Source organism: Parambassis ranga, chromosome 22 (assembly GCF_900634625.1).
Source record: "Parambassis ranga chromosome 22, fParRan2.1, whole genome shotgun sequence".
NCBI classification, from domain to species: domain Eukaryota; kingdom Metazoa; phylum Chordata; class Actinopteri; family Ambassidae; genus Parambassis; species Parambassis ranga.
Window position 1 is genome coordinate 14,482,215 of NC_041042.1, and position 20,907 is coordinate 14,503,121.

General features: G+C 40.9%; 2 protein-coding genes across 6 annotated transcripts in view; both read left to right on the forward strand.

Moving 5' to 3' along the window:
* tnika (TRAF2 and NCK interacting kinase a) overlaps positions 1–19,642 on the forward strand; it is a 57,845-nt gene extending 38,203 nt beyond the window's left edge. For 3 of the 4 annotated variants that reach the window (XM_028394972.1, XM_028394969.1, XM_028394970.1), the window contains 11 exons: positions 89–191; positions 290–439; positions 524–623; positions 752–922; positions 1,043–1,186; positions 1,281–1,415; positions 1,589–1,689; positions 1,786–1,935; positions 3,109–3,268; positions 3,750–3,889; positions 4,022–6,986. In XM_028394972.1, the coding sequence (XP_028250773.1) occupies positions 89–191; positions 290–439; positions 524–623; positions 752–922; positions 1,043–1,186; positions 1,281–1,415; positions 1,589–1,689; positions 1,786–1,935; positions 3,109–3,268; positions 3,750–3,889; positions 4,022–4,105 (1,438 nt within the window). In that variant the 3' untranslated portion in view covers positions 4,106–6,986. Of the gene's footprint in view, positions 1–88; positions 192–289; positions 440–523; positions 624–751; positions 923–1,042; positions 1,187–1,280; positions 1,416–1,588; positions 1,690–1,785; positions 1,936–3,108; positions 3,269–3,749; positions 3,890–4,021; positions 6,987–19,628 lie in introns of those variants that run through there. The other variant, XR_003669442.1, reaches the window with a different exon arrangement.
* Positions 7,465–12,054, forward strand: slc2a2 (solute carrier family 2 member 2). Of its 2 annotated transcripts, none has more exons than XM_028394974.1 (12): positions 7,465–7,549; positions 7,982–8,077; positions 8,589–8,797; positions 8,897–9,021; positions 9,158–9,273; positions 9,351–9,513; positions 10,031–10,137; positions 10,416–10,496; positions 10,590–10,694; positions 10,770–10,871; positions 11,172–11,375; positions 11,456–12,054. In XM_028394974.1, exons 1-12 carry the CDS (start codon positions 7,535–7,537, stop codon positions 11,645–11,647), a joined length of 1,515 nt encoding a protein of 504 aa, XP_028250775.1. In that variant the 5' UTR covers positions 7,465–7,534; the 3' UTR covers positions 11,648–12,054. The 2 variants fall into 2 exon arrangements, with proteins under 2 accessions (XP_028250775.1, XP_028250776.1); XM_028394975.1 differs by having other exon boundaries at positions 7,491–7,549; positions 7,985–8,077.
* Positions 19,643–20,907: the final 1,265 nt, after the last annotated feature.

Genomic DNA, 20,907 nt, shown 5'->3' on the forward strand with positions numbered 1-20,907 from the left:
TGTTGTTTTTATTTGATGCCTGACTCTTCACTCTTCATTTATAACTTGTGTGTAATTTAGCAGATTTAAACGATGGTGTGTGTTGTAGGCCAGCAGCGCAGACCGGTGGTGAATCTTATGGAGGGCTGACAGAGGACTCTCTGGGAGATGCCTATAATAACTCCAAGGACAGTACTCTAGTGATGAGAGAGGTGACTGATGAGAACACACATTTACACTCTTCTTGTTGTTCTTTTCTTTCCTGTGACGTTTCCTTGATATTGACATTCCCTTCCCTCGTGGTTCATAGGGAGAAGAGAGGAGGAGAGGTGGCCACACGGAGAGTAACGGGTTTGGGAATCACAGTAACCACGGCAACCTGCCTGACCTGGTGCAGCAGAGCAACTCTCCATCGGCTACACCCACCACAGCGCTGCAGGAACTGGGCGACATGGCTGAGGTCAGGCCCTGACATGTGCACATCAAATAAAGCCTGTTTTATGTTCTCTGGTTAACAAATACTCACTGTTTGGTGTTTTTGTAGTTTGGTGTGGGAGGGTCCAAATCGTCATTTACCCCATTTGTTGATCCACGAGTTTATCAAACTTCCCCAAGTGAAGACGACAATGAAAACTCAGCAGCAGGTAGGCGTGTAATGTTTTTGTTTTTAGCAATAAACAGCTACTTATCAGTTCTCTCGGTTCTATATTTTTGCACCTGTCAAGTCATCACAGTTGTATTTATTTCTCCATCTTCCACTGTGGTATCCTAGCCATGTTTGCCAATGAGCTGCTGAGGCAGGAGCAGGCCAGACTAAATGAAGCCAGAAAGATCTCTGTGGTGAATGTGAACCCTACCAACATCAGACCCCACAGTGACACACCAGAGATCCGCAAATACAAGAAACGCTTTAACTCTGAGATCCTGTGCGCTGCACTCTGGGGTGAGACGGAGCATTGTTTTCTACTCCCCACAACACACACAAACAAAATCCTCTTTCCTTTAACATGCCCATCTTTGCCTTTCGTAAGACTTGTGTGTGTGTGTGTGTATGTGCTTTCAGGTGTGAACCTTCTGGTGGGGACAGAGAATGGTTTAATGCTGCTTGACCGAAGTGGACAGGGGAAAGTCTATAACCTGATCACCAGACGGCGCTTCTTGCAGATGGATGTGCTGGAGGGCCTCAATGTGCTCGTCACTATATCTGGTTGGTACAATATTTATACTGTGTGAAGTGCATGCTCATATCTGAACATGGAATGTAGCTCATCTTGTTTATGTGCGTGTTTACTCTCTCTCAGGGAAAAAGAACAAGTTGCGTGTCTACTATTTGTCCTGGCTGAGGAACAGAATATTACATAATGACCCGGAAGTAGAGAAGAAGCAGGGCTGGATTACCGTTGGTGATCTGGAAGGCTGTGTGCATTATAAAGTCGGTAAGAATCTTTGGAATTTAATATAAAGTTTTTAGAACAAGGTGGGGATGTGTAATTCACACACACACCCTATAACTGCCTGAATGACGAGGAGAGGCTCCTCTCAAATGGAGCAATAATTTCTGCTTTTAATTTGTTGTATTCCTAATTTTGTGTCTTTGTCATCTCTGCAGTTAAATATGAGAGGATCAAGTTTCTAGTGATTGCGCTTAAGAACTCTGTGGAAATCTATGCCTGGGCTCCCAAACCCTACCACAAGTTCATGGCCTTTAAGGTACAAACACACACACACACACACACACACAGTTATTGTACATGCAGATTATGTGCAAAATGGAAATATGACTATATTGGTTATCATGTCTTTCAGTCATTCACTGAGTTGCAGCACCGCCCCCAGCTGGTTGACCTGACAGTGGAGGAAGGCCAGAGGTTAAAGGTCATCTATGGCTCCAGTGTGGGCTTCCATGTTATTGATGTGGACTCAGGCAACCCCTATGACATCTACATCCCCTCGCATGTAAGTGTAGGGCTAATGTTTTTTATCACGTGCGTGTATATTTCTGTGTGTTTGGAATGAGCTAATACAAAGTGATCCAGTGAATTTTATATCTAACATGTCAGCATTTTCTTTTCCATACATTTTTTGCCTCATTACTCCCCTGCAGTTATTATAACTCATACAAGCTAGGTCAGAGATTTCCTGATGTATGCTTGATTGCAAATCAAGTTAGGTACTTGCGGATGATTCCATGATGCTCACCAATCACATGCTTTTACTCAAACCGATCAAATGTGATTCAGAACGCTCGATACAGATGTGAGGAATTATGTGTGTGTGTGAGCATTCAAGGTGATGATACACACACTTTAAAGAGATGCATCACCATTGAGTGTTTTCCCACCTTTCATCCATGCTTCTTTTCTCTCTCCTTCCCTGCCAACATCTCCTCCAGTGTGCCAAACAGATGAAGGTGATCAACCCTTTAGACTAGATCAATAGTTGTTTAGTAAACCCCCCTCATAGTGGATGCACAGCAGCAGTGCGTGTGTCTGTGTGCAGTCAGGTTCAGTAGTGTAGAGATTAACAGATAACTGTGTGTGTGTGAATAAATTCTTCTCACCCACAGCAGACATAAGATGCTCTGATAAAGATGTTTTTTACTGCCACCAAGATATTTGCTTTAACAACACAGAATCATGCTTTTAACTGATTTTTATTCAGACATTTTATTCCACATTTTGTAATGCAATTTACTTCCTGGATGTAGGCAAGTCAGTGTGGCAATAAGTACATCCGGAGTTCTTGTGTAAGTGCAGTTTATTGCGGGGTAAGATGAGTTTATTTCACTCCTTGTTGTGCTCCTGAACTGTAGTTTTATTTCTCACGCTGTAGCCTGCCGGCACAAATAACAGGGTTTGTCTCTCTTCAGTTTGCACAGATCGAAGCTCCTTGTGTGTGTTACTGTTTCATTTTTGTTAATTAACCTGTGAGAAAAGTGTAGTTGTTTGCTTTTTATATAAAAGTGGTCTAAACATTTTGAGCCACAGATATTCGTCAGCTCTTCATCAGAAAAACAAAAAGCCAAACAGCCAGCCACATCAAATTCCAAAGGGGAGGACTCTGATTGAACGCTGACAGATTAATTCATAGCCTGTGAAACGTTTGCGTGTGTTTGTGTGTCTGTATTAGATCCAGAGCCAGGTGACGCCCCATGCCATCGTGGTGCTGCCTAAGACTGATGGAATGGAGATGCTGCTGTGTTACGAGGATGAAGGCGTCTACGTCAACACCTATGGTCGCATTACCAAGGACGTGGTGCTACAGTGGGGGGAGATGCCTACCTCTGTTGGTATGTCCCACCCCCAGGTGTAATTTATTGATTTATGAACATTAAAGTCATAAAAATCAACAAGCCACTGTGCGTTGCTATCCAAATCAGAAGTGTGGTGAGGGCTCTTAGTTCTGTGCTTATGGGAGTTTAATTTTAGGTTTAATGGAATTAAAAACAATCTGAAGGTCTCCAGAGCTGCTTTGGAAGAAGCTTTAATGTGAGGGTAGAGAAAATAAATGAGATGAAGAGAGAGAGAGTGCTGGTTCATTTCTTGTATTATACTGGCCTCTTGTGGCAACTGGAGGTATTGCGTATTTTAGTGCCTGTAAATGATGTGGATGATTGAAGTCTATATGTTCAAAGGGCAATGCTTTATGGGTAAAAAAGAAAAGAAAACAAAATGCTGCACATCCTGAAGTCATGCATGAGTAGGTTTACATACTAGGCGTCATTGGTGAGTCTGTGTGATCATACGTTCTTTGCGTTTTCTCTTTTTCAGCCTATATCCATTCTAATCAGATTATGGGCTGGGGTGAGAAAGCCATAGAGATCCGTTCTGTGGAGACGGGTCATCTGGACGGAGTCTTTATGCACAAGAGAGCCCAGAGACTCAAATTCCTGTGTGAGCGGAACGACAAGGTAACTCACAGTTGACTGTAACAGTGTGAATCCAGTCACATACAGTATTATGTAGAACATGACCCTGTTTCTATGGCCTGTTTCTTCTTGACACAAACATTGATGAAAGTTTTTTAATGTCTTCTCATCCAGGTATTCTTTGCATCCGTACGTTCGGGAGGTAGCAGCCAAGTTTTCTTCATGACACTCAACAGAAACTCTATGATGAACTGGTGATGTCTCCCTCTGTCCGCTCTGCCTCACTCTCCCATTGGCCAGCCTGGCAACTCACCTTTGGCCTCATTGCACATCTCACAAATGACCCGACTGACTGAAAGGCCACAGAGGAACTCTTTTAATACTGAAGAGACTAATATGGTGTAGTAAAAAAAAAAGTTATTTTAGAAAAAATAACAAACTCTATGAAGAGTCAGCTTATCCTAGATAAAGTCGGGTCATGTAGAAGCCATTGTTATTCAACTGACTGGCAAACTGGTGCCACTGACTTTCCAAATACTTCCCTTTTTTTCTGTAAGTCTTCTTCTGTAATTCATTTATGTTTCTCCAAACAGTCTACAACTACAGAAAGACACCTGCAGAGACAGGAGGAGCGTCTCTCTTCATCATTTTGTCCCTTTTTCTTGTCTGATCACTTTTTCATTCCTTTGACACTCTCTGCCCGTTCACCTTTGATTCATGTGTGGGCTTCTTTCTAGGAAACTACAGCACAGGTGGAGGCAAAATCTATGAATACAATTTAATTTCAATTTAAATATACAGCGGTGGGCAGCTGAGAGATGATAAATCTGCTCCGGATGGCGGCGACGAAAGCCGTCAGCCTGATTGATTTTCTTTCTCCATTGCCTTCCTCCTCCACGTCCTCCCCTCGTCATCATTTTGTGTTCTGATTTACAGTTCAATCACATTTTTACTGATAGAGATGTGCTGAGACTCCTTCTCACCATCAGGTGGTTTTAACAGTATGCAAAGATAACGTCCGCATCCCTTTAAAACAAAATCTCTGGTCCATCCTGTCTTGTTCTCTCTCCTCCCCCTCCCCCTCCTCCTCCTCCTTCAAACAACATTGTCACCCTCTTCTCACTCGTACGTCTTTAAACTCTGAAGGTGCTGCATCAGATATACTGTAATATTAAATGAACAATGAGAGCTTCATCCTGCTACTTTCTGTTCTTTTCTGTTTCTGTGGAACAGTTTGGAGTCAGCCAGTCCTTGAAGTTTGACAAAAATGTACAGCACATCTGTGTGTCTGAAATCAGGAGTGTGTGACCGTGTGTGTGGGTGTGTGTTTGCGCAGCTTTGTGTGCATCTGTGTGTGTAAATCATTCAAAATAGGACATTGAAATCAGTGTCCAGCACTGAGTCGAATAATTCAGTCCGTGTGTGTTGACTTTTACTTTAACGCCATCAGCATCGAGTGTGTTCACATGCAGACTTATGAGTGTGAAGTTTATTAATTGGTGTATGTGAACAACGTGCATTTAAAACAGGCAATATTAGTGGTTTGGTTTTTGATTTCTTTAACACTGTTAGACTTTGGGCTATTCACAGACACAGACGTGTGGCTGTAGGAGATATGAAGATGCATATGAACAGTTCATCCTGAGTACGACCTCAACAGGATATGAGCTACTGTTCCAAATACTGTACGCATGTGAAAAGCACTCGGAAACTTTTTGAATCATGGTTCTTTCCTGATTTTTGGCTCCTAACTGTTTGTACAGTGCCTAGCATGATGTAAGCAAAACTTAAAGGAGGCCAAACGATTATTGCTCACATGATAACTAATATATTTTTTGTCTGTACGGTTGTATTCCAGTTTTCATTTGGGGTAGGTCATTTTGTGTGTGTGTGTGTGTGTGTGTGATTATCTAACTTTAACACATTACAGATGATATTTTTCTCCTCTAATGGAGATGTACATTAACAAATTGATGACTTGATTTATTCTTTGAAAGGAGAAGCTGAATATGGTTTGATAAAACCTCTCCATTTCCCTCCAAATGCCTTGTAGAGCTCATGTCATAAATGCTAATAAATGTTAGATTTATGACACACTATTGATGGTGGATTATATTGAAGAGAAACATTATGCAAATTGTGTCTTCTGCAATCACCAGGAAGAGTTACTCCAAAAGGGGGACAGTGGCAGGTTTTCACATTTTTGTTGTTGTTGAGTTGGTATTGCTTCTTTTTGCATTGGCATCCTGCAAACTCTTCAGTCTCGATTCAAATCCGAAGTAGTGGCCACTCACTGTGCTGCAGAGTCACTCCATCCAGCCAATTTTAACGTCGCCAAGAAAATACAATGACGTGAAAAGCTGCTGGATTGGTTACAAGACATATCATATGTATGTGTTTTATTTTAATTTTACGTGACACCCCCTCCTTTAAATAATACCACCACCTGGAGACCGGCTGGGGGCAGCACATGTAGCAGACAATCACAATAAACAGTAACACTACAACAGCAGGGTCAAGGCACATTAGGTATCAGCAGATTTTGTAGTAGTTTAAAGGCTGACAAAGAGTTAAAGTTGTGTGCATAATGTGGTGTTGTAGAACCTAAATCTTGTGCCATCTTTTTGGAGTAACTTTACTCTTAAATACTGCAGTTATGTCACTAAATTGGCAGTAACTCATAAATAAAGGTGATACAAATAGACACAATTCCCCAATAATTAAATGCTTCCTTGTTTATTATGTTAAATTATTGAATGTTGTCTTCAAGGACTTTTTTAAAGCATCCATACTGTAGCTGTTCATGTGCAGCTGATCTCTGTAAAAGGGGAGCAGGCTAACATTTTAGCAATAAAGAGCCGAGCTGAACAAACCACTGTCTTCCCAGTGTGTGTGTATGTGTGTGTGATTAATGACTAGGGGTGAATGGGGCATTATTTTTGTTTGTCCACTCTTCCCATGTTGGAAAGCAGTCATTTACACTGAGAACTCTCCTTTCAAAGATGAAACCACTGTATTCTTTATTCTGTTTAAATCTTGTTTTCTTTATTTTGAAAGAGCATTACTAATGTCCTGTTTTGGGATTTATTTGTTTTGTAAAAGAGATGCTGTAAGAGAGAAATAAATGAAACTAGCATTACGTGTCTGGAGTGTTACGTGTTACGTGCAGAATATGTTTGCGAGAGAGAGTGTCTGCCTGTTTTGCAAGCATGTTCATCTGTATCAGCTTTGACCCTCAGACTTTGTCCAGTCAAGTATATCATTAACAGTGTGGATGAGAGTCAGAGATAAAGCTTGGAAGAAACTGTCATTGTAAGAATAAAAAACAACAACAACTCTGAGGAATGAAACACCCTGTCAAGAAGTGATTTAGCATTTTATTGATAACTGCAATATATAGTATGTCTATATATTGCCTATGATTGAATGAACCTGCATCAAACCAAAGTCCGAGTATATTCACCATTGTTAAAATGCTATTGCTTCCTTGCATTAAGAGAGAAAAAGTGTGTGTTTGTGTCTGTGTGCCTGAAAGGTGAAGGCGACTGATTCATTTATCTAAGCTGTAGGTGTGTGTGTACCCATGTGCATGCGTATTTTTGTCGATTAGTGAGTGGATACAGCGTGATCAGGCATGCAGCTTTCATTGATCATTACCAAGGTCCTGGCTGACACTCTGGACTCATCATGGACACGGGAAAGGTCGGATAATTCTTCAGGTTTTTACTTAAACTTTTTTTTAGTTTTGATTCACTAACTTATAGTTAAATATTATACTATCTCCCCTAGATAGTGTAATCACTGTTTGTGAAACGTTATATTTAGTAGATAAAACTGAAGCTTTAGAACTAGAGGACATATCTGCTTGTCGTGTTCCTCTCTGCTTCCAATGATACATAATTCTAAGTGTTGCAACATGTTTCATTTGAAGTATTGCTGTTACTTCTATATGTATGCATGCTTAGAATTGACAGAAATTGAGCACAATGCTATTTTTAAAAAAAGAATTTCCTGCATTTCTAAATGCCCTTTTATTTTTCCAGCTGCTTGGCTGTTTAAACACCCTTGTGTGCATATTAAAGGTGTGTTTATTCATGCGTGTGTGTGTTTGTGTCCTTTTTAAAACTCCTGCAGCAGCTTACAGGGACACTGGCTGTGGCTGTGTTCACAGCAGCTCTGGGGTCCCTGCAGTATGGCTACAGTCTCGGAGTTATCAATGCACCTCAGAAGGTAGGCTCTGTTTCCATACTAACTGAATCATTGAATGGCTTTTGCATATTAATAATTTATTTAACCAGGACTAAGTTGCTAACATGATGTATGTACAAATGACTTACATAAAGTAGACAACAGTCTTTTTTTTAGTGTCAAGAGAATCAAGTTTCCTGGAAAACTTCTGCAGGTTTTCTTGTATAGCCAAGTAGAGTTTCATATGCAGCTCAGGAACCTGTCTGCTCTAACAAATGCATGTCTTGTAGAGTGGCAGAGTAGTGAGAATATGCTGATGTCTCCTGACAGTTATCTTATAACACTGCATGGCTCACTTTTATTCCTGGTGCACTTTGTGTTTTTTTCTTTAAAATGCCAAAATATTCACCCAGAGGATGCCACAAAATCTTCTCCAGCACCACTAACTTAATTTCTTACTTTGTTTTTAGACTGCATTTCATGGATTTTCGGAAATCTTACCTTCTTTGTGATGTTGTCATCTTGATGATCTATCTGCATGTTTCAATCATAGGTCATTGAAAAGCATTATGGTCGGTCCTTGGGGGTGTGGTCAGAAAAAGCTGCTATACTATCAGAAAATGGCACAGAGAAATCCAAGCTCTTGGAACCGGGACAACACCCTGACGTGATCATGTATTGGTCTTTGTCTGTGGCAGTCTTCTCCATTGGGGGCATGCTGTCCTCCTTCTTGGTTGGATTTATTGGAGACCTGAAAGGAAGGTCAGAAAATAGGAATGAAATCGTAACATAAGACAGAAATGAAGCCAGTATGAGGAGCGTAATCACATTATTGTCATAAATGCTCTCTCTGTTTTACAGAGTAAAGGGCATGTTGATGGTCAATGTTCTGGCTGTAGCCGCTGGACTGCTGATGGGTCTTTGCAAAATGTGGAAGCCCCACATCATGGTTATCTCAGGCCGCGCTCTTATGGGCTTTTATTGTGGTACATAAACACACATCTTTGATTAATACTTCAATACAAAAAAATGTATAATATCCAGCAGCCATGTTATTATAATGCATTTTTGAAAATAGAAAGACTTCATATTTTAAAGTTAGATGACTCTCTGTGTTTTTAGGCCTGACGTCTGGACTAGTGCCTATGTACATTGGAGAGATTGCACCCAAAGCCTACAGAGGGGCTCTGGGAACATTACACCAGCTGGCTATTGTCATAGGCATCCTTATCAGCCAGGCGAGTTACACTCACACATGCACAGCATGGTCGTCACAGCACTCTGAGCATATAACCTAAAATGTTTTAAACTGTAGGTGATAGGATTGGACTTTATACTTGGTAATGATGAGATGTGGCCGATCTTGCTTGGTCTGTCTGGAGCTCCGGCAATATTACAGTCCTTTCTGCTGCCTCTGTGCCCCGAGAGCCCGCGCTACCTTTACATCCTACTGGGAAAAGAGCAAGAGGCTCGAAAAAGTAAGAACTATACCCACAAAAACTCTAAATTCTGCTTGTTTTTTCTCCTCCTGTGGTCACTTATCCAAACACACAGTCGGTATTTTGGTGCTTTTTCTTGAGCTGGATGAGAAAATCAATAGCTTAGCGTTCTCAGCTAGCATGGCTCTTTGTTTTCCTTTTTTTGGGGTGAGTGTGTTAATGTGGTGCAGACCCTCCTAACAATGTGTTTAACCAGAGAGTGGTTATAGTTTGGAAGATTATGTACGTAAATTAGCAGATGGGGACAATTGGTTTCCCCTGTGTGCACTGGTTGGATTGTTAGATTGCAGTATCTCCAAGGGAGGGCGCTGTGGCTGCCTTAGTCCAACCCCTGTGTGTTTCCTTCATCAATTGTAGGCCTTTGATTCTCCTGGTGGATATAGCCAGTCTCTTTTTTTTAATGTAATCTTCATTTATAGTTAAGATAATAAATTAATCTGTGTGTTAGGTTGGTTAGGCTGGTGATTTATGCAGATTATTGCCTTTTTTGTTCCAGGTCTGCTTCGTTTTAAGGGTGCATATGACCCAACACCTGATCTGGAAGAGATGAGGAAGGAAAAACAGGAGGCAGACAAGGAGCCTAGGATCTCTATCCTTTCTTTGGTAGGTCCCCAGAAAGGAGGAAGTGTTATTGTTCAACAAACTGTCAAACATTCTGCATTTTAAGCAGCAGGTTTCAAGAATATTTCAGGTTTAATATGCCTGAAAGTAAAGAAACAATGCAGAAACGTTGCTGATAAAAAGATCCCATTATTGACTTAAACTGTGTTAAACATGGATAAGAGGAAGGAAATACACTCAGCTCAATAATGTAAACAAAAACATATGTGAGCATTTTGCCGGTATTTGACAACATTCTGCTGTTCTGTGTTGTCTCCCAGATCTGCTCGTCCGTGTACCGACAGCAGCTGTTTGTTGCCCTCATGATGCACCTCTCCCAGCAGTTGTCTGGCATCAATGCAGTGAGTGCCACAATCATTTCTGAGATCTTCTTCATGGGTGATCTGTTCTTTTACTTCCGACTTTGTTTCTAAAAAAATCTTTCCGTCTTCAAGATTTTTTACTACTCCACGGCTATCTTCTCTCGAGCTGGCATCGGCCAGCCTGTCTACGCCACGATAGGAGTCGGAGTTATCAACACAGTTTTTACCCTGGTGTCAGTGAGTAGCTTCACCTTACACATATGGATCCACACACATAAAACTCAGCTAAACGGTGTTCTGTGTGTGTTTCAGGTTGCGTTGGTGGACAAGGCCGGCAGACGCACCCTGACTCTGGTTGGTCTGGGAGGGATGTGCTGCTGTGCTGTTGCCATGACAGTGGGCCTCAGATTTCAGGTTTGCTCAATCAAGTGCCAGCAGTGACATCCACATTGTGCATGAGTCTGTGTGCACTTTGAACTTCCTTCTGCTGCTGGACTGGGTCTGATCTGCAGTAGTCGTCTATATTAAGGCATTTTATATTATGGTATTTCATAGCAGCTTGGACATGTTCATGTTATTTAATGTAGGTACCACTGAACTTGTTCGCGGCAAAGATGTGGTAATAAGAGAGCGACAAATAGGTTGTTGGATGGGTTTATATCCATGTTGCTGGATGACTGTATCTCTTGACATGTTTTTTTTTTTGCCCTTCAGAATGAATTCTCGTGGATGAGCTATGTCAGCATGTCAGCCATCTTCCTTTTTGTGAGTTTCTTTGAGATCGGTCCTGGTCCTATTCCATGGTTTATAGTAGCTGAACTGTTCAGTCAAGGACCTCGGCCAGCGGCCATCGCTCTGGCTGGCTGCTGTAACTGGACCAGCAACTTCATCATAGGCATGACGTTTCCATACATACAGGTAGGAGGAAGATACATGTGTTTACTGTAAACACGTGAGACTCCTGCATTGCAACTAATGGTATTTTTATTTCTCATCAGGCTTGGCTGGACAGCTATGTGTTCATCCTGTTTGCTGTGTTGCTTCTTGGCTTCACAGTCTTTATTTATCTCCGGGTCCCAGAGACCAAGGGCAAAACTTTTGATGAGATCGCTGCAGTCTTCCACAGCAGGCGTGGGAAGCCCAAAGACAGTTCTGAACTGCAGCAGCTCAAAACATCATCAGACGCTTAAAACAGCAGCTATATGCTTGAGTAATCTGTTTGTGTCTATCAGTATTGAAATGTGTATCGTACTTTTATCCATCAGTATTATAATTACTTGGTGAGTTTTACACAGGAAAGGGGAACTATGAGACTTACATTTAAAAAATGAACACTGCAGTAACCCTTTTAATTCCGTTATACATGGAGAAATGTTTACACTTAATCAAACTTTAGACTTTTAGTTCACTTGTTTTTCACTTCCATCACTCCCATAGCAACAGATTTGAGCATCATCACCACAAATACAGGATTAGGTAAAGTCAGAGATGGTATTGTGCTCTGGTGGCCCATGACACTGCTGTCTTTTTTCAAGTGTGTGTTTGTAGAACCCTAAACAAGAGAGGCAATAAAAAATTACTGAGACAATGTGTTAAACTGAGCTTTGATTTTTATTTGCCATTTAGATATTCCAGCTGTATCTGTAGTCTGCAGACACTTAATTTGTAATAAAACAAACTGCTTTAATCATCCCCCAAACAAAACAGCAAACATGATTATGTTTCTAGTAAGATTCATGCAAAGACCTGTCATGGTTGGGCAGAGATGAAATTTTAACTCAAACCAGAGGATCTGCTTTTAGACAGATCTGTTTGCTCAGCTACCCAGTCTCTCTTACACAGCCCCCAGCAACGCCCAGGGACTAATTCATGACTAATAACAAGTGAGCTGTGTCGGCCCTTCCCCCATAAATGCATTTTTTGCCCAAAGCTATAAACAGACATGAGCCAGAACACACCTGGAAACACTGCAGGAAACTTGCAGTGCCTTACCCTCCAAGAGTGAAAATAGCAAATTCATATTATGATACTGTAAAAAATATTTCCTGATGGAAAAATAAAAACTGAGCTATGTGAATAAAACCTCAATCTTTTTGTCTAACAGGTGTAAGTTACTAAACTAATTTTCTATCAATTCACAATTGTTTGAAACAAAAAACAGTCCTTGAGTCAAGTTCCCTCGATTTAAACTCTTGAATAATATAAATAATATTCAAACATTTTCTACTTTGCAAAATAAGAGCTTCATATTTTTAAATTCTTAACCGTGTTTCAGTAAATTAAATTCAGATTGCAGATTCTCCAGCAATTCAGAACAATCCTTCACGGCATCAGCATTCAAAGCAATGCTTCAGCTGCAGCAATCAAACTTGTATTGACGTTATCAGACTCTGAAGGCCTCATTTCTCTGTCGCTCTCTGTGCAGGTGTTATATATTCTGAATTGCTGCAGAATCATTCCCATGTAGAGGATCATCGCTATCAGCCGACCTCTGCAAGGAACATATCCTCTCCTCACATCAGGCTCCACACAATCCTTGCCATTCAAGACGATAGCATTAACCATGTCTGCCACCTCGCTGGTAACTACGAATGAAAAGATGTCTGTGGTTGAGCTGCGGACTTCTTCAGAAATGTCCAGAACGTTGGCAAACATCTGAGGACAGACAGCTCCATCCCCACCAAGGTGTGCTGTTACCCTAACAACAATCCATGGGTGACAAGTGACCTGAAGGCCCTGAATTAGTTATATAAATACATTTCTGAATGAGTTAGTAGTTAATAAATAGAAAGCGCCTGTGCCTTGGGAAACGTTCGTCTTTGTGGGTGTAGCCCACATCCTAAAGTCACATATTTAGTTTGATTGCTGCAAGGCAATCAATCCCTTGTTCTTCTCTTCTTTCTTCTTCTTTCTTATTCTTCTGTACGTATTTTGGCGCAGCGTATCTTCAGCATACATTGATCGATTTCAGCCATTCAAATATCAAAATGTTCATCTCATAGAGGACATTCCGGGTCAACTTCAGGTTTGGATATACTCACTTGACATTGCTCTGTTCTGATAGTTACCATTTACTTTTTTGTATATGGTTTGAAATGTCATGCCACTTTAGCTTCTCTCTGCTGCTGAGGATTCTCTGGTCAGGGTGTGGCACCTGACCATGACCCCAGAAACCAACAGTGTGGAGGTAATTGGTCTTAGGACAGAATACAGTGATTGTTTTCTCAGGCAATTTATTGTCCTCCAGGGTTAATAGATCATGTGTTTTTCTCTGTTTTTAGATTGCCCATTTGCATAATGAATGTGTGACAGATACACAAATCTGTGGCGCCAAGTTCTGTGACGGCAATGGATATGCGTTCGCAGTGACAGGCTATGACCTAAGTGAGATTATCCGCTATGTACAGTCATAGGTGTTCATCAAAACTAAGTGTTTGAATGTTATGTGAATGATGTGTATTTTAGAAGAGGCATTTTAACCTGTGTTCTGAAAAGGGTTGCATAGCTACCCTGTAGTCAGGGTATAGTACTTGTAGGCAAAGAAAAAACATGTTCAGCCAGTTTAAAAAATCCTTTTTGACCAGTAAGGTTCATGTAAAGAACAGCTATGAAGTGCAGAGACAGAAGGTGGAGGTTAATGTTTAACTGAAACCAGAGAATCTGCTTTACACACAGACCTGTTGAGCCCCTCTCTTCTACGCTCCTCGGGACTAATTCCAGACTGAATAGAAGTTAGCTGTCAGACATGTGACATGTAAACACATTTTTGATCTAAAGCTTACAAGACATAAGTTCAATATTGATTTTACAAAAAAAGATAGCACGATGGAATGGCATTAACATTTGATGGAGAGTATAAAGTCAGCTGTTTCTCATTCATGGGGCTTTGACCTTCTCTTGTGTTTTGTCTCAGGATGTTCAATAGGTGGCAGTAAAACACCACGTTTTAGTCTGTCGCCTTTGTGCAGTTTTTTTTTGTATGGGAAAAAGTAGAAGGAACATTGCATTGACATTATACAGGTTGCATCCCTGCATGTGCATACACCTCATGGGATCACAATATATGATGTCCATATAGACTCCATAATCCATTAAGACCCCTGTGGACATTCTCCCTCTCCTCCAAAAATGTTTTACTGGGATATGCTGGACTCGTTTAGGCTCACGTAGAGAGCAAAGCAGGGATTGTGGAGGGGATTGTGTGAGGTTTTGTGGTCCATTCCACAGTGCTTCAAACCTGTTTATCCAGACAGAGAAGCCGCTGGATTCCTGGTTGATTTTCTGGGGAGATGAACCAGTTTGAAATGATTTAGAGATTTGATGGAGTTTCGGGGTACAAGGCTTGTCTTGTAAGTCAGGAAAATCAGTACTCCAAACACACACATTGGCTACAGGGTACATCAACAGTGGAGATAGGGTCAAGCATAGATGGGGCCTTTGTGTAACTGCAGGACCTATTTCTCAAAACAGCATGAGATGAGGAGAAAGAAGAGATCAAAGCATCAGTGTGAACTGTGGGCTTTTATTGAAACTGTATGGGATTAAGTGTGCTTGTGTGTGTGTGTGTGTGCAAGAAAGAAGAGGAAATATAGAGCTCCCTTCAGCTTCTGCCAGCTGTCCCATGTGTGCATCATTCCTCTTAAAAATGGGCAGTGAAAATACTACAAATGTGTCTTTTATTATGAAATTACCAGTAAATTCACCAATACAGAGCTAAACTAAGACAAAACAATGTGGGCAAATCCTTCTCACTCTGCCTACTGGTCAGGGAATCCAAACATGGACTAAGAGGTGAGCATTTATGGAACTGACGTGGGCGAATGACACCAAGCCCATCTACCAGTCAGAGTCACCATATCCTCATGCATGGCTTTCTGTTTTAAAGTGTGGGATTTTAACATAGATGTCCATAAGGACTGACTCACTTTTATATCTGGCCCAAGTGGCCATTCAAGGAACTGCAGTTTCGGAACATCTTCTATACAGATTATTACTCGGGATTTCTATTTCAAGGAATTTCAGCAGGAATGGTGGAGGACAGTAGGAGGTGTTTTGCCTTTTCATGTGCATAGTCCCACTGAGAGAGGATCAGCAGGGAAGGTTTCTGTATGTGTGTGGGTTTTTGGCTGAATTGTAGTAGAGGAATGGGAATTGTCATGCAGACAAGTGATCAAATCTCTTAGTTTTACATACTTACGTACTGTAATTCTATTTTTATTATAATATTGTAGCAAAGGGTGCTCTAGGAGAAGCTGGTGGTTGCTGGAGAGTGCACATTATGAAACTGAAGCTGTTTTGAATAATGCTGGTAGCGACTATAGGGACATCAGCTCAAGTTTCATTTCAAGACTTCTCTTAAGTTCAGGTCAAGATCAATTCAGTGTCAAAGTCACGAGTCTGGCATCTTGTGCTCTGCTGTCTCTGTGTGAGCCTTTGCACATTTTTAAGAGGCTGTGATTAAACCCAGAAGGTCAGGGGAAAACGTCGGTCCTCAGAAATAGTTATGCGAACAGATGTGTTCATTTGAGAACGGAGCTCACAGCGTGAAGTTTCTATTTTAGCCGACAACATTCTGTACACTCATACTGCTGTGAAGACTCATCTGTCTTTGAAAACTGAGATGGGCTATTCCACCAAAGAGTTAGTCATGACTTCATAGGCAAAGAAAAAAGAAAAAAAATCTAGACTGGACTGGTTTTACCTTTATAGAATCTGACAGGACAAAAGATCGCCTCTATACGTGCAACTTCAGTGATTGTATTTCCTTTGTCTACATTCTCTTACAAGATTTAAAAAGCAAACAGAAATCTCATCTGCTTCTTCTTATTCTTTAACTCTAAAGATCTACATGTAAGGTAATGTATCAATACAGAATTAAATAAACAGGAAAAAAACAAATCTAGTTTCAATCAAAGTTTGAACATTGAGACCGAGGCCTCCTGTTATGTTAAGCTGGTGTGCTGCTTCTGGCCACCTGCTTCCCTCTGGCACTGCTTTGAACTTCCTTGTGTGTATGACGAACAGTATATTTGTAAGGGCTTGGTTGACAAGTAGTTGGAACGCTGAAAGGTTGCGTCCGACATCTGGAGATTGACTTCAGCAACAAGAGCTGTTGGGCTGGGTGGGTCAATATTCAAACCAGATGAGGACAGTGCCTCACAGCCGAGGAATATAAACACTACTGTTTGTGTCCTATTTTATGTCAATCTTATGTCTTTTTTTTTTTTATTAATGACACACAACTAGCTACTCTGTGTGCTGTCATTATTCCGAGTTGTTGTTGTCATTATTTCCAGTTTTATTTTGAAAAGTTAACTTGTGCATCATTGTGGGTTTTACTTCCTGTCTTGATTCTTTTCCCACCTGTTTGATCCGCACTGAGTGTTTGAAGCTCAGCTTTGTCCTTTGTTAGTTTTATTTGTCTAATTAACATGCTTTTACTTTGTGTTGATATCTGTAAGTTTGCCAGCTTTAAAATACATTTAACCATGTTTAGTGCATGTTGGTCTTCTAAAAACAAACTCATTATGTGAAAATGTTCACACTCAGCAACCATTGTCTGTTTTTTCCTGTTTGAGTTATTAGTCATGCTGATTTAATGAGGTAGATAAGACTCCAGGGACCTTTTGGAACTTCTGTAGGAATGCTGATGCAATGCTATCGCAGTAACACACAGGTGTCTCTCCGCTCTCCTCCCACTCTTATCATTTTCCAGGACAGATCTGGACCCGCCAGACAGCTGCTGAGTGAACATGTTACATAAGAAGAAAATAACACCCTTGTGTTTATGTGCAGGGGTGTTGTGGTTGAGGGTGTTGTGGTTGATGTCTTGCTAAATAGTCATGAGATTTTTGTGCATATTTATGCTAAGGTGTTTGTTTATGACTAGAAAGAGCATTAAAAATAAGAAAAATATTAAATTGAAATGTTATTCAACATTTATGCAAAAGCCTTGGAGCACTAGTGTGGTGAGATGCATAATATTTGTATTATTTGTTTGGGCCAGTAATTAAATGTATTTCTTTCCATTGCTTCAGCACGTTGCTCTGAGAAGAGTCTGCAGTGAGACCCACTTGTTGTGTGCTGTTTTGTGTAGTCTGTATTTTGCACAGCTCATTCATGTTTTGTCTCCTCCCTGAGGATAACACCATGAGAAAGGGTGCTTGCTGGTGCTGATGCAGATGTCCTCTCTTATCACAGCAGTGCCTGTAAATGGTGACACATTCTGTACAGTCACTCATTTCCAATAATCAGCAGCTGGATGCTGTGCTGTTGAACTGACTCAAACCGTGAAGAATGAGGAAGATACTTGAGACATTTGTTTATTGATATGCGTGGAATGTTTATAGTAGCTTTTGATGCCCTTTGAATTATTACGGGTATGACTGAGCATACGTGTGTGTGTGTATGTACCTGTGTTACCACGCATTTTTCAAGTTACACTTCTGTGTGTGTGTGTGTGTGTGTGTGTGTGTTTGAGCGACTGTGTAATGTGGTACATATGTTCTGTGTGTTTGTAGACCGAGGACTGGGAGCGGTTATGAAAACAGTGTTAGCTAGAGTACAGTTCTCCTGGATCACAGGTTACAGCGCCGGGGGGTTGTGGGATAGGCTGGGCCGCTGTGGGGAGCGGATAAACCTGACAGCGACTCTCTGAATGTGTGTGTGTGTGTGTGTGTCTAACCCCAAAAGAGCGGGAAGAGAAGACATGATATAAAGCGGAACAAGCTGTTTTCAACCCAAATGAAGTCACAGCAGTTTCAACAAGGATAGATTACCAGTTCAAACTATGTAATGATCGGTCTGATTGATACCATGTTTGGTAACAATGAAGACTCTAGACATGTCGAATGGTTGCAGCTGGCGCAAAAAAGGGCACAACCTGTGGTCCCTAGTTGGCAAAGCATAGATTTCAGGTTTAGTAGTTGGAGTTGGTCAGATTAATATTACATTTTGGCAAGAAGTGACCGAAGTAAGATTATGTGTAATGATCTGAACAATGATGTAATTGTCAAAATTAGTAATGCCATTTTTTGGTTTAGTCCCAGCTGTTAACACAGTCAATAACTTTGAATGATGTACATGCAGTTTTATTTGTCTACAGCAGGTGGTGCCATGGGAGATAGGAGATGAGTTACCAGCATGTACAGCCCACAGGCAAACATGGGAAACAGTGTTATTGTTTTATTGAAAAAATCCATGTAGCAGAAACAGCAGCACGATCTGGTCGAGCGTTTGTTGACAAATATTGAGATGCAAAGAGGTTTTGTGTTTTTTTTTTCGAGCCTATAGGGAAATTACATCCCTCGCTACTTATTCACCCCAAACAGGCTTCTGCGCCTCATCTTTTCTACTCTGCAGGTTCAGTTCGCTGCTCTGTCACCATGCATGATGCTCATAATCCTTTCCCTCTTTTTGTCATCATCTGTCTAAATCCTCCATACTCTGCCTTGTTGTCTTATCTAATGCTCTCTTTTTTCCCTCCAAACCTTACAGCTCTTCACATCTGGGATGCACCTGTCCTGGTGAGAGGTCAGTTTTCCCATGAGACTCAGTTTCTCCAGGTTCTGGAGATACTCTTTAGCTGTGGTTTTGGGATTTTAGGAACTCAAATGGTTACATTGAGGGCAGTGCTGTGTAGTATGCATACTATGCTGCGTATCCTTGTCAAACAAAGCTCATGATGTCATATTTTTAATGTTGGATATTCAGCAGTTTTTGGATGCCAAATCTGGAAAACACAGAGGTGCATGCCAGTTCTTTGTTGCTTTGCTGCTGAAATATAGTAAACTTTAACTTGTCTGAACCTCAAACCTTAAAGAACTTTATCCTCTCCCATTATAATTGATAATAGTTGCTGTACACCTTACCAGACAACTTCATTACTTTCTACAGTCTGCTTACATGTACAGTATTTCTATATTTCTGTCTGGATCATGGATTACAAGTTGATTTTGTGTGCAGAAACAATGCTGAGTATTCATGATATAATCCTGTGCATGTGTATAGAAGACTTAGCTGCTGTATATGTGATAGGCTGGATCATCTTTCGAGCTGCTCTGAATCACTGTGTCCAACCCTGGTTGCCGTGGCAGCAAGAGGACTAAGGGATCTGACCAAAAATACAACCACATAAATCTGCACTTAAAAGGGAGCTGTCCTGTTCCTCAGCTTTGTGTGTGTGTTTCAAATTTTTGCCTGACTCTGACTCTGAATTCTACAGCTATGAACTGATGACAACAGTGTCTCTGTGTGTGTGTTTACTATACACAAGTTGACACTAATTTGTAGTGCCAAATAATGTAATTGAAGAAAAGCCTTTTCTATTACTTAGTATTAGAAATCAATGCAAACAATATCCCGCCCTTTTCTATTCCCCTCCTTTCCTTTGAAATCATTTCCTAATGGCTGGGCCAGAGAACATAAAACTGACAACCACAAAAACAGAGAAGGGGTTATAGGGGGGGTGGATACAGCCACTTGTTTCTATTAAACCAGGGCCAGGGCATTGTTCTCTGAAAGGAAAGATACGACGTAAGATGCTTTATTGTGGACCAAGACCTGCTGCTTCTTTTGCTGCCTGTGTGATTACAGTGTGCTAATGTAGCTAATGTCATAGCTCTGCACTTGCAGTCGGAACGGTGGAAGTCACACGTTGATTGGATCCTTGCACTCTGCCCTCTCTATTGTTAAGCTGCCAATCTGTCTGTATCCGACAATAAACATCAGTTAGAGTGTGTGGACCGGAGGTCACCGAGCAGCCTCTCCTTCACTTTGTTCAATAATAAACATCAAGCAGGGTGTTGCAACAATCTAAGATGCAAACACATGCGCGCACTCACATGTTCAAAGGTCAGCGTTCTGATGAGGTCTGTGTCACTTTGTGTCTTTTTCCCACAGCGCTGGAAAACGTGGGAACAGAGGCACGATCTGATTAAATGTAACACAAATACCTTAAATCCTCTAACCTTCAGTCTCAGTGATTTCTACATTATTATAATCTATGAAAAAAAACTTTCACCAAACTTTTTTCTTTTTCAAAAATATATTTTGGTCAGAACTTCTTTTTTTAATGCAACATAAATGATGTGCAATGTGTGTTAGGGCAAGATGTATGAAGAATAACTGGTCTTTTGTGATCTTTAGTTACTTTAATTCCAGGCCAACAATGCACTCTGTGAATTTTACTGGGACGTTGGGCGTGAGAGAAGACCTTCCTCGGACAAAGTGAGGGATTTAGTAAGATACAATGGATGTAAGGATGAAAGAGAGTGCTGAGATGTTTGACTGAGAAAGAGGGGAGAAATGTCAAGGGGCTTGACTTCTAGTGTGTGAGAGACCTAATTGAGTTAGAAGATACCGACATGTTGTAGCTGTAAAATATAAGGAACTACTGAGTTTCCAGTAGAATGGCATTGCTGTGTTCCAGAAACACACTCCCTATGTGTTA

Bases quoted from the DNA above. Each gene is read 5' to 3' on its own strand.
- slc2a2 (XM_028394974.1), top strand. The intron at 8,078-8,588 runs GTAGGCTCTGTT...TTTCAATCATAG, and splicing joins TTATCAATGCACCTCAGAAG to GTCATTGAAAAGCATTATGG. The intron at 10,138-10,415 runs GTAGGTCCCCAG...GTTGTCTCCCAG, and splicing joins GGATCTCTATCCTTTCTTTG to ATCTGCTCGTCCGTGTACCG.